A 12,284-nucleotide genomic window follows, 5' to 3' on the forward strand; every position below is an offset into this window, starting at 1 on the left:
TGGAGGGGCTCCGGAAGGATGGAGTTCTCTGCGGCACTGCTGTGTCACAGGTGTGGCCTTGTCAGATGCTCAGTGGCATGAAGGGTACAAGGGGCCAGCATGAGGCCAGTCCTGACATGGCTGCCAGCAAGGGATTCCCTGTTCACTGGTGACCCACGGGAAGAGCAGCAGAGGGGCTTGCAGGGGGGCTGGGTTGCTCCCTTGGTGCATCCAGAGGAGTGCTTTGTGCTTAGCAAGGCAGGCTGGAGCAGACACCTCCTGTATTACTCTTGTGCACTGACACACTCTGAGTAGTCCTCTCCAGTCTCACTTGCTTTTTTGGTTCCTGAGGACAAGGCTGAAGTTTCAGCGGCCTATTTCAGCCATTGGTGGGGAAATTTGCCTTCAAAGAGCAGTCAGTTCCTTCGCATTTGTGTGAGAGGTGGAGTGAAAGGAGGAATTTGATCCACCTGTGATAAAGTCATTGTCAAGCTGGAGCAGAGTGCTCCCATGTTCCTTGTTAATTGTGTTAAGTATGTTAATGTTCCATGTTGGTGCATCCCTCCTGCTGCAGCCAGAGGTACTGCATGTGTAACCCAGATGTGGTCCAGCAGTTTCACAACCCAGACACCATCTTCATCTTGGCCTTTGCAATCATCCTCCTCAACACGGACATGTACAGCCCCAACATCAAGCCTGACAGGAAGATGATGCTGGAGGACTTCATTCGCAATCTGAGAGGTGAGGGTCCTGCCTTGATTTTTTTTTTTTTTTCCCCGTCTTGCTGTTCCAAATTCTGCCTAGATGAAGGCAGGAAACACCTAGTGGAACTGCCTTTCTCCAGGTCTGCTGCTGCTTGCCTGTGCGCCAGACATGGAAGGCCCTCTGAGGTGCCTTCTAGGGTGCTGGGGAAGGGAAATTCTAATTAGCTTTGTTTTCTGCAGGAAGCTGTCCAGCCTTCTCAGAAACCAACCATTTTCCTTTGAGAGATGGCTTCATCTTTTAAAATATCTCATTGCTTGGAAACAGTCCACTGTATTACATTTTCCTGTTGTTCAGCTCCATCCTTCTTAGACCCTGCTGGATTGTGCTAAACAAGCCCTACTTGCTGCTTTGAATATATGAACACATTTTCCTTCTATTCAGGATAAATCTTCCCCTTCTTAATTGCCTGCAATTACTTGTAGTAACTGTAGGTGTGACAGAGTTCATGCATACATTACCTCTTTGCAATTTCTGATACATCAGTTCCCCAAATCAATTTTCTTCTATTTTCAAGGTCAGTCCTTTCCATCCCGGTAATAGGTTGTTAAAAGCACTTTTTCAGATGTGGTCACAACATACTCACATACAGAGCTACTGCCTCGTCCTTATTTTCAGATATAGTAATGCAGCTGAGTATGGTTTGGACTTTTTGACATCATGTCTAGACAAATTATTGTCTAATTTCCCAGCCATATTCACTCCTAGGTCATCCTAGGTCAGCCATTTTCCAAGTTTCTCTTACTGCACATCTGCAATTCAGATAAAGCTCCCTCAAAGTTTTCCCAGCGTAAATTCCTGTCTTTTTTGAAGATTTTGTACTTCTATGGGTTCCTTTGACTTTTTTCTTTGTCCTGATTGCTGTACAGAAAGCGTCATCTCAGCCTCCCACACCTTCCACAGTTTGTCACCTGCTTCAGACTGGTATAATGTGACACTGAGGCACTCTTTCATGTTAATTCCACAGATACTGAATGGGGCTGCTACCTGCCATCATCCCCTTTAGTACTACAATTGATAGCACTAACAAAAGAGGAGGGTTTTTTTATGTTAACTTATACTTAGAGTTGCCTTAAAATCTGTCAGTTCACACCACAATGAATTAAACCAGAATGAAGGTCACTCACCCCCAGTGTGCAACACAGCACAACTCATAAGAGTGAGTGAGTGTCACCCCATCACAGACAAGGGGAGACAGCTCAATCCAGACTCACCTGCAGGCCAATGCCCAGGCCAGCAGCTTCAGCAGCCTGTGTTGGAAATGTTATTCAGGATACAGTTGCAAGGATGTGGGTAAGGGAGCCAGGACATCTCAATGCCTCTCCATTCCTCAGCAGTTCCCCACCTGCATCACTCAGGATAGGACATCTCAGACCAGGGAGCTGGAGGGAATGCAGAGAAAATCGGTATAAAATGACTGGAGGAATTCAGTTTGGAGGAAGGACTGGCAGCTTGGTTTGCAGTGTTTGGTTCAGGGAAGGGTGAAAGAAAAATTTTGTGCCAGTCTCTGAAGGGTCAGGCAGCAAAATTTGGAGAATTATCTAAGGAGATGTAGAAGAGAAAAGGGGCAGGGTCAAGGCAGAGATATCACAGACAGAATTGCAGGAAAGTATTACTCCTAGGAGACAGCACAGAATGAAAATGGTGGCGATTACCAAGCAGACAAGGAGAGGTGATGCTTGCACTGGCAGGAAGAGCTGCTGAATCCCATCACAGGCCGTCTCCATATCTAGCACTTCTGATGATACAAAATCAATGCAGGGGTTGCTGAGTGGCCCAAGATATATGAATGTGAAATTGTGGCTATAAAACCTTAGGGAACACATGGAAATGAGCCACCATGCAGAGCAATGGAATAATGAATGATGAAATCAACTGCATTGGCCTTAGAGATGTCAGTCTCTCCTGCTGGTGCATTAGGTGCATTAGAGAAAGAAAGGAGACAGCCTAAAGTGAAACACTGCTGTTCCCCTTCAGCCTTCCCAGCACTGCACAGTGCAGAGGCAGTAGTGACCTGCCAGGGACCACTGGTTCTTCCCTTTTCTTTTCTCTCTGACTGGCCTGCCCAACATTTTCTGTGTTTGGCAGGGGTGGACGATGGTGCTGACATCCCTCGGGAGCTGGTGGTGGGGATCTATGAGAGGATCCAGCAGAAAGAGCTAAAATCTAATGAGGACCACGTGACTTATGTCACCAAAGTGGAGAAGTCCATAGTAGGAATGAAAACGGTGAGCACCCATAACCCTGCTGGCACCCACTCAGCCCCTCTGTCCCCCACTTCCCTCCCTGCCCTCTTTTCTGTACTTTTCCTCTACGCCTTTCTTCTCTTACATAATACTTTCCTTGCTTGTCTTTATAAATTTACTCCTTTTCCTCCAAACTCTTTATTCCCTGCTATCTCATTCTTTTCTAATTTTGAGGGATCTCCCTGGCCAGAGTTTACAGTATCTAGTGCAGTAATTGTTTGCCCAAGAATTTTACTGCAGGTCCTGCCTGCCAGTGCTCAACTGATAGCTCTGCAGTGTTTCAAACTTTCAGGCCTTTTAAGGGTGTAGGAAGTGAATGGCAAAGAGATAGAAAACAATTTTATCCATCTGTCTCTAATGAGGTCCCTAAAAATTGCTGGGGTTAAGAGATCCCCAAATGCACAGCCAGCTTCTTTGGCAGTAATCAATCTGTAATGCAAAAACATACATACTGTGTACCCAAAATAAAGCAGAATGATTTCTCAGAGCCCAGGAAACCTGCAGATGAGCAGTGACCCAAGGATTGGGAGCCAGAGGTAGGTTGTGTGAGCAAGAAGGTTGCCTTTAGCCTGCCCTCTGATTTACCCGGATCACAAAGGCTTTCTCTGTTACTGCACCAGCAGGAAAATTGATGGTAAGGAGTGGTGGTGAGGAGGTGCTTTGTGCGGGCAGAGAGGGTGGAATTGTGTCCCTGGGCAGGGTTGTGCAGTCTGAGGGTGGGGGAGACCCAGAGTGGCCCCTCCTTCAGCTGCTGCATGCCCTTGTGTGCTCTCTGCAGGTCCTGTCGGTGCCCCACCGCCGGCTGGTCTGCTGCAGTCGCCTGTACGAAGTGACTGATGTGAACAAAGTGCAGAAGCAGGCAGCTCACCAAAGGGAAGTTTTCCTCTTCAATGACCTGCTGGTGGTGAGTGTGCTTTGGCAATTAGGCACTGCAGTAAAAACACCCACTCTAGTTTCTGTAAGGAAACCTAAAACCAGTCCTTAACATCCATTTCCCCCCTGTTCTAAGGACAGACTAGCTCCCAGTTCATCAACATTGTAAGACACTGCTCTGGATCCTTCACTGTTAAAAACCTACTGAATCTAAAATTCCAGTAATCCTTGAAAAAACAAACTCTTACATCCCACAGCCATCCAAGCAATGTCATTGCTCTCGCCCATGCCTTTGCCAGCAGGGAGGTTCATTTCATGAAAGGGAAGTTCATTTCTTTGTCTGTTTGCACTATAGTAGACAGAGCCCTCTCATGCACTTTAAATCTTTCCTGCCAGACACCTTAAAATCACTGCCTTCTAACATGGAAAAGGCTGTAGCAGACTAGGTAGCACTTACCAGACCCCCAAATGTGTAGAATATTTTTGAAAGTGTCCTGCCCCAGTGATGGCATTAGGCAAGTACAGGAGAGCAGAGTTACACTGAGGCTGGAAGGAGGCCAAACAAAATGAAAGTTCACTGAATTTAATGGTAAAGTGAAACTCTGGTTTCTGCCTGCAGATGCAAGGCTAAACCCAAACCCTTTTGTAGAAGGAGAGGGTAAGAGAGCTTTACCCACCTATTCTTCTGCATCCATTTGTGCAGTTGTGAACCTGGGGAGAGGCTCTGCTCCTTGCAATCCCTCTACTCCATGGGAGAAACCAGATCCATAATATCTAGTGCTGAGGTGTGAGGGCAGCACAGCATTCATATCTGCTCTGGCTCTCAGCTCTAAGGTATTTATGACAGGCTTCCCTTTGCCTTTTGATCCGTTCCTTGGTGAAGAGAATTACTCTTTCAAAGTCAGAAATGTTGTAATCAAAAACCCAGCAGCTCTGGGAGAGAGCTGAGTGGGCCCAGGGCGATGCCTACAGCATTCCAGAAGTGTTGTTACAAGTGCAGCATTCCAGGCAGCTCTCTGGGCAAAGAGCAGGTCATTCACCAAACATTGCTCCCATGTACACTTAGCAGAGCTTGCAGAAAGCTTTTTTTTTGCTTTGAGCAGTTTGCATCGTTCTTGCCCCACTGTTCCCCAGCACCAACAATGCTTCTCTCCCTCCAACAGATCCTCAAGCTTTGCCCGAAGAAGAAAAGCTCCTCAACGTACACATTTTGCAAGTCAGTCGGCCTGCTAGGGATGCAGTTCCATCTCTTTGAGAATGAGTGTAAGTCCAGTGCTCCTTGGCTGCCTGCAGGGGTTTGGCAGGGAGAAGGGGAAGGAGGGAGGGGGCTGTGGGAGTTTGCATTAGGAGAGATTCTACCACGGTTAAAAGTGCAGGAGAGAAAACTGAGGCTTGGTGCCAAGGAGATCGCTCTTTAGGTACAGTGTGATGACAAGAAGCTCCTGGTACTTCTCCTAGGTCTGAGCACCTGCAGAAGGGCCTCACTGAAGGATCTTGCTTGTCATGGTTTCAGGAACAACGCCAGTGGTGAAGACTGGGGGAATCAATCCCCATATACATCCTACAGAGCTCTCAGAAGCCAACTCTAGGTGCAGAATCTTGTTGACAGAACTGCTGCTGCCAGCTTTAGCCCCTCTCCCCTCACGCCCGAAGTCACAACCCCCACCATTGCTGTGGGGGTCCCTCTCCCCGCCGCGCAGCCCCGGGCGAGGGGCCCTGAGGGCGGCACGGGGTTTCCCAGCCCCTGCTCAGCCCCGCTCCCATTGGCTGTTCTGTGCTCCCTGCGCGGGAAGGACCCTCGGGCCGGGGCGGCCTCAGCTCCTCGGCACCGCCCGGCCGAGCGGCTGGGGAAATAAACATCTCCCTGAAACACCTGCCACGAAGCGGCCCATATATATTTCTTTTCCACGGCCTCCTTGTTTGGCACGCGTGTTACAGTAATCCCCACTGTAACACACTGCCTTTGATGCTGACAGAGGCTCAGGTGCTGCTGCCCCCTCCCCGCACAGTGCCATGCTGTGCTGAGAGCTTCCCAAGGCAGAGGCAAAGCCCTTGGATCAGCACCCACCAAAGCATGGCGGGAGGCCAGCCCTAGTCAGCCTGACCTTGATGGTCTGGGAATAGAGCCATGATGTGTCATGATTGGGGCTGGTTGTGCCGTGGAGGAGTTCCAGAAACAGGCAGGCTTCCTGCTGGCACAGGCGGAGGGGCAGCACAGCAGTCCCCGGCAAGCATGGCTGATGCCCCTGGGGCTTTGTGAGCACATGAAGAACATGCTGCAAGGCAGGCAAAATGTAGCAGCGCTGAGGCTGTACTAAGTGTTTTCCATCCCTCCTCTACTCCATTGGCAGCGTGAGTCACTCCCCCAACACCCTCCTCTGCAGCACGCAGAGACTCCCACATCCCTGTGGGAACTAAAGGGTCATTCATACCTGAGCATCCCCAGGAGCCACCATCAGAGCTGGAATCAGCTTTTAGGGGTAGCGTGACTATCCTGAGAGTGCCCAAAGATCTTCTGGCAAAGGCACCCTGTTGTGTATCCCCTGCAGAGACAGTAAAGCAGATGTCCCAAAGAGCTTGTGATCTGAACAGAGGAGAGAGACACAGGGTGGGAAAAGGGCTTGGCACGCAAACAGGGGGAGCTGAGATCTGGCTGAAAATAACACGCTAGGCCTTGGCTTGCTTGGGAAAGATGATAAAGGAAGGCTGCCCACGGAAGGCAGGCAGATGCAGGAGCAATGGGGAAGAAGTGAAAGCCGGAAAGGGGAAGACAGAAATTAAATTTAGAGGAATGTGAAAGGAAAGGAAGAAAGGGATTGAAACCACCAGCCATAGAGCAAGTGGTAGAGAAGTCCAGTCAAAAGTGTGGCAAGTTCTCTGCACTCTCGTGTTCTCCTGATTCTGTTGGCTGAATCTCCAATCACCACCTCCATGCACACAGCCTGATCTTTAAAATGTAAGGCCTTTTGCTGTTATATTTTCCTCTCTTGGCATGTCCTTTCCTTTACATTCCTGTGTGTTTTGCCTGTGGAGAGTACTAAGCAGAGACCTACAAACCCGCATCTTTCCCTTTAGTATTCTCTCTGCACAGTGCAATGAGCTCCCCACCCATACTGGGCCAACACTCCTCCTGTGTTCTCTGCAGATGAAAGGAGAGGCTGGGGAGAACTCTTGACACTGTGGATGCAATGGCTGTTCTGGCTTTGGCTCCAGAAGACAACCTCTCCTGCTGCATCTCTCACAAGAGAAAAAGTGTTGTTGGCCTCATAAACACTGTTCACTCTTCCGCACATTGAGACAAGCTTTACAGTCCTGCCTCTGTGCTCAGGTTCCCAGGGCTGGTGTTGCACTAGGAGTAACTAAGAGCTAGAGTTCCCTGCTTTTGGCAGCACTGTGGTGCTGGTGACACTTGCCTTGCTGCTGCAGCTTGGTCCTTCTGCTCTCTTCAAGGGCTGCAGTGCTGCAGGCTCCCGCAGTTTGCAGTGTGACAAACTCTGGGTGTGCAGTTGCATTGAACTCATGCTGAAAACTCTCTGTCCTTCAGACGTACCGAAACAACCAACTACTCCATCAAGAATGCCTAGCACCTCTTTATTTTGTTGACACATCTTTTTTTCAGATTACCCCCATGGCATTACACTGGTGACTCCAGTCTCAGGCTCAGAGAAGAAACAGGTACTTCACTTCTGTGCTCTGGGTGCTGAGGAAATGCAGAAGTTTGTGGAAGACCTGAAAGAGTCAATAGCAGAAGTGACAGAACTGGAACAAATACGAATTGAATGTAAGGGTCTCTCATAAATTCACACTCCAATGCCATCACACTGCATGTGACTACAAGGGAGAAAGGGTAAAGGAAAGGTTCTTCAGGAGCAGGGGCAAAGAGGATGAGCAACACAAGTTGCACAGGATTGTCCTGGGTTCACTGATAGGATGAAAAAACTGTTGGGCTCTGTGGCCACTGGCCAGCAGGAGAAATGTAAGGACTTAACTACTTCTGATGCTTATGAAACATGGAGTGTGATACAGTGGCCTGGAATAGGGAAGCTTAGCCTGTCACACCCAGAAGATTCTTCTCTGCCCTATACCCCTTTGACTATGCAAATATGATCTGTAGGTAGCTGGGATAGATCTGGTACCTTTAACAGGGTTGTCCTTCACTCCAGGAATGTCCAGAGGATGAGCAGTCTGTGTTAGACAAGATGTCCATGTAGCCTTTGATGGCCTTTCCATGTACAAACCAATGAGCCAAAGTAGCTCAGCTCCAGTGGTCCCCATCTGTGCAGCACTAGCCAATCCTGTATAAATGTAGGTCATACGTAGAACGTTGTATGGCGATACCTTTCTCCACATGTCAAATCCTCTGCAGTTTCTGTTTTTCCTTGGCTGTTCCTCTCTCCCTTCTTGACACTCGTGATTTTCTTGCATTAATTCTCCTTGCTGACTTCCCATTTTGCCCCTTCAATATGCTGGTGACCTTCCCTCCATCCATCTCCTCAATTATTTCCATGTGTCTGTTTTGCAGGGGAACTGGAGAAACAGCAAGGGACAAAGACTCTCTCCTTAAGGACCAACGGAGCCCAGATGGAACTGCAGTCTAAGCAAGGCTCTCCAACAGGTAAGAGGGCGCCCAACACCCAACTTCTCTTGGTCAAGCAGTGCTGCCTTTACAAATGTGTTCTCACTGATTCCTGTGAGAAAACCTGCAAAAAGAAGTGTTCAATTTCGTATCCTTTAGCCTTGGCCAAATAGAGGAAATATGAGAGCATATACATTCTTCAAATACCCTAGAAAAACCCCTGAAGTCTCATTACCCAGTCTGTAGCTGTAACATCTGGTAAAGAGGTGTTACTGGTAGAGCATGGGTAACGTCTGAAGAACCTGGCCCACTTTTCTTCCCTGAACTGGTAAAACCTACCCCATTAAGCAGCTATCAGGTTGCAAGAGGGTCTGGATCGGCCTTGCACCTCTCCCTTTAACTCTCCAGTCCACAGTATGAGGGCCAGCTCTTGACTAGAGGGGCAGACCTCATGAGTGAGATCTTTTGTTTTGTTTCAAAGGCAAGAAGGATTTGGGGGAGAAGGTCTCGGACAGCACAGTGGAGGTAAGTAGAGTGCAGAGCAGCTGAGGTAAGTAACTCTCCCTCACTTCAGCTCTTCTCACATTCTCTGTTGTTTCTTTTCTCAGGTTTTAATCAATGCCTCCCCAGCCAGACTGACAATTTTACCAATTTCCAGAGATACAATTAAAAGTTACTGCTAGGACGGGTAATACAACTTTCAAATCCAAACTAAACTTCAAAGCATTTTCAATCCGTTTTTATAACTGTAACATCCTTCATGGACCAAGCTCCAAACGCTGTAGACTAACCCACCCCACTGCTTCTGGGGAGACTGAGAACCCCACTAAGGACTTCCCTGACATGCTAACTCCATGCAGCATCACATGCAAATTCCCCGCAGCCCAGCTTTCCTGCACAATCTCTGCAGCTCTGTCTCTCCATCCCCCTGAAGGGGATTAAGCATGGCCTTTGTACACCAGATTTCCTTAGAGCTTCACCTTCCTAGGTAGGGAGCTTGGCTGTCCTGTGTACATCTATCTTTGCAGGAATGTCTAGCATCCAGTGGGTTGCCTGTTTCTTCGCAGACACCCATATTCCCACTGCCTGTGAGGAAACAGGAAAATGCAATCTTCACACTGAAAATCTTATCTACTACTTCCTACTCTCTCTCTCTGTCTGGAATATCTCCATTCTTCTGAACTTGCCCTTTTCCAGGGTAGTTCTTTCCCCTCTTGTCAGCATGTATTTACTTGAAGAATTCAGATTGTCTGTGGAGAGTGGGTGCAGCTTCTTTTCCCTGGAGAGCACCCTATTTCCCTGCAGATGCCCCCTTCCTGGGAAAGGTGCCTCTGCCAGCCAGTTTCCTATTCCTGTTGGGAGAAGCGTTTCCTTGTGTAGAATGGCTTCCATGTATCCTAATATCATTGGCACTTCATGGCCCAGCAACCAGTTTTTCCTATGAGATGTTCCACCACCTAAATAAATACTGACACAATATTATATCCTGCTGTGCAGTGAGTCTGAGCAACCTCCATGCCTGGATAGAGACAGACAGCTCATCCTTGTTCCAGCATGGTGGGAGGCTTGGTCACTCCACAGCTCCTCCTTCCCAGTTGCTGGTGTTGCTGCAAACCCTGTCAGACCATCAGGGCAGCCCCACTGTCCCACCTGTGCCCCTGCCTGGCTGGAAGTGCCACGCCAACCTGTGAGCACTTGTTTTCTACCCAGGGCTTGTCACTTGACTGACATTCTGTTTTGAGCCAGCAACATAGCTCTGGTTTGGGGTCTCCAACAGCCCATGTCCTTGCCAGGAGGAACTATAACTTCATCCATCATTTGGGAAGCATTATTTCCCTGCTGCGCTTCCCCTGCTAGGAACCTCCAGTCCAGGCCAGCTCCTCCTTTTCAGACTGGTCTCAGTGAGCTCCCTTATTTGATTCCATTATCAGCACCTCACTCTGGAAACCCTGATGACCTCCTGCTTCCCTACCTGCTTTCAACTGACCAAGTATTACTCTGCCAGCAGAGGAGCATTTCCATTTCTCTGAGATTATCTAATCTGCTGCCATTTCATCATGAATTTCTTTAATCATTGTATGAGCTAGATGGGCATTTTTTGTTTCTTTTATTTTTGTTTTTTTGAAAATCATTTCCTTTCACTGACAAACCATCAAATGGATCAGAGGGAGCTGCCTTTTGCTAGGCTATGTCAGGTTTCTGCTTTTTCCTTTGTAAACAGATTAGCCAGTCACGTGGTGTACCTTCCTACTCAGAAAGGCAGGGAGCTGGGAAAGGCTTGAGTTTCTCTGTCGCTCTCTATCTCAGACTCAGCTGCTGTCATTTTGCTGAAACTACAGCCTCGATTACCTGAAACCTTGCGGTCTGGTCCCCCTCTCCTTTTTGCTGGTGGGAACAAAGGCATGACCTCGAGGTCTGTTCATTACCATGAGAATTCACAGACACCACCACTCCTAGAGTCGATTCGTGCTCCCTGTGCTGTTTGGATAATCAAAGTTGCACTGCATTTGGGAATGCCGGCTCTGCTGCCTTTGACGTGATGGAAAGGACGGGGCATTTAGGCTAGATGGGGACAATGGGGCAGTTGAGGGTGACTGTGCGGCCAGGGCCGTACCTATTTTGTTTTCTGAGGGAGGGAGGGTTGAATGCATGTAAGGTTGTCCGGTGGCGGGGGTTCAGGGCAGCCAGTAGCAGCAGATGGGAAAAGTCTTGTAACATTTAATGCTTCTTTGGCTGTTTCTAAACTAGGTGTCAATTCACAACAGGCTTCAAACGTACCAGCACAACTCTGCCCTGGGGCCCGAGAGTGGAATGCAGCCCAGCATGCGTCTTAACATGCCACGGGAGCGGCTGGAGACAGCACTGGTGCCCTCGCACCCCGCCTCAGCGGGGACACTTGTACAGTGCCAGCAGATTGTCAAAGTCATTGTCTTGGACAAGCCGTGCCTCGCTCGGATGGAGCCGGCCCTCAACCAGACTCTGACACGCTACGTCACCTCCGACTCCTGCACCTCCACCCCCTGGCACGGTGTGGGCAGTGGGCTCCCTGGGACCCCCATGAAGCTGGTCCATCAGCCTCCTCTGCCACCTCCACCCCCTCCCTACAACCACCCCCACCAGTATTGCCCCCCCAGCTCCCTGCTTCAGAGGCGCAGGTATTCCAGTGGCTCACGCAGCCTCGTGTAGCCACACCACCAGCACCAAAACAGCACAGACTTCCCCGCTTCCCGTCCCCACTGCCTCCCAGGGACCCTTTCTGCCTACAGAGATCTAGTTTGTGATTTATTTTTTAGTAAAACAAGAAGAAAAGAAAAAAAAAAGCCAACTGACCTAACTCTTACCCTGTCTCCCCTCAAGATGATGCTATTTGTGAGGAGCCATCTATAGAAACTGCCAACCTCCATGCTCACATATCCTCACACCTGCCAGCCCAGCTGGCCTCTGTGCTTGTGCTGTCCCCATGTAGCACTTTGCTGCCCTGTTCCTGAGAGGCTTGATGACCTGCTGCTTTCTAGGCACTGTGTCTTCCGTTTCCTATTCCTCAACTTCCTTTCCTGCCTTGCATTTACCTGGCCATAGGTTTGTACCCACCCTGAAACTTTGCCAGCCTCAGAGAGAAACGGACTCACCCGTGCCAAGGGCCGACCTTGGGGCACTCCTGGGGGTGGAGCTCTCCCTGCCACCACTGCTGCCGCCTGCTAAGCTGGAGCGAGAACTTGCCCCACTTGCCATGCTTCCTCCTCATCATTCTCCAAGTATTATCTCCTTGCAGCAGCCGGCTCCAAGCAAAGGAGTGCACGAGTGGAAGAGAGTTTGAGAGGAGGAGAGACTGTCCTGAGCTGCAGTAA

At 49.2% G+C, this 12,284-nt stretch overlaps 1 protein-coding gene across 1 annotated transcript in view; it reads left to right on the forward strand.

The window, feature by feature from the left end:
• Window positions 1–11,622, forward strand: part of IQSEC3 (IQ motif and Sec7 domain ArfGEF 3) — a gene marked incomplete at both ends in the record, with an annotated part of 94,013 nt that extends 82,391 nt beyond the window's left edge. Inside the window, 8 exons of the mRNA XM_082280447.1 lie at window positions 554–720; window positions 2,830–2,969; window positions 3,766–3,891; window positions 5,024–5,123; window positions 7,480–7,641; window positions 8,383–8,475; window positions 8,918–8,961; window positions 11,185–11,622. Of these exons, the coding sequence (XP_082136573.1) occupies window positions 554–720; window positions 2,830–2,969; window positions 3,766–3,891; window positions 5,024–5,123; window positions 7,480–7,641; window positions 8,383–8,475; window positions 8,918–8,961; window positions 11,185–11,622 (1,270 nt within the window). The remainder of the gene's footprint in view (window positions 1–553; window positions 721–2,829; window positions 2,970–3,765; window positions 3,892–5,023; window positions 5,124–7,479; window positions 7,642–8,382; window positions 8,476–8,917; window positions 8,962–11,184) is intronic.
• Window positions 11,623–12,284: the final 662 nt, after the last annotated feature.

Source organism: Coloeus monedula (genome assembly GCF_965178545.1).
Source record: "Coloeus monedula genome assembly, chromosome: 4".
NCBI classification, from domain to species: domain Eukaryota; kingdom Metazoa; phylum Chordata; class Aves; order Passeriformes; family Corvidae; genus Coloeus; species Coloeus monedula.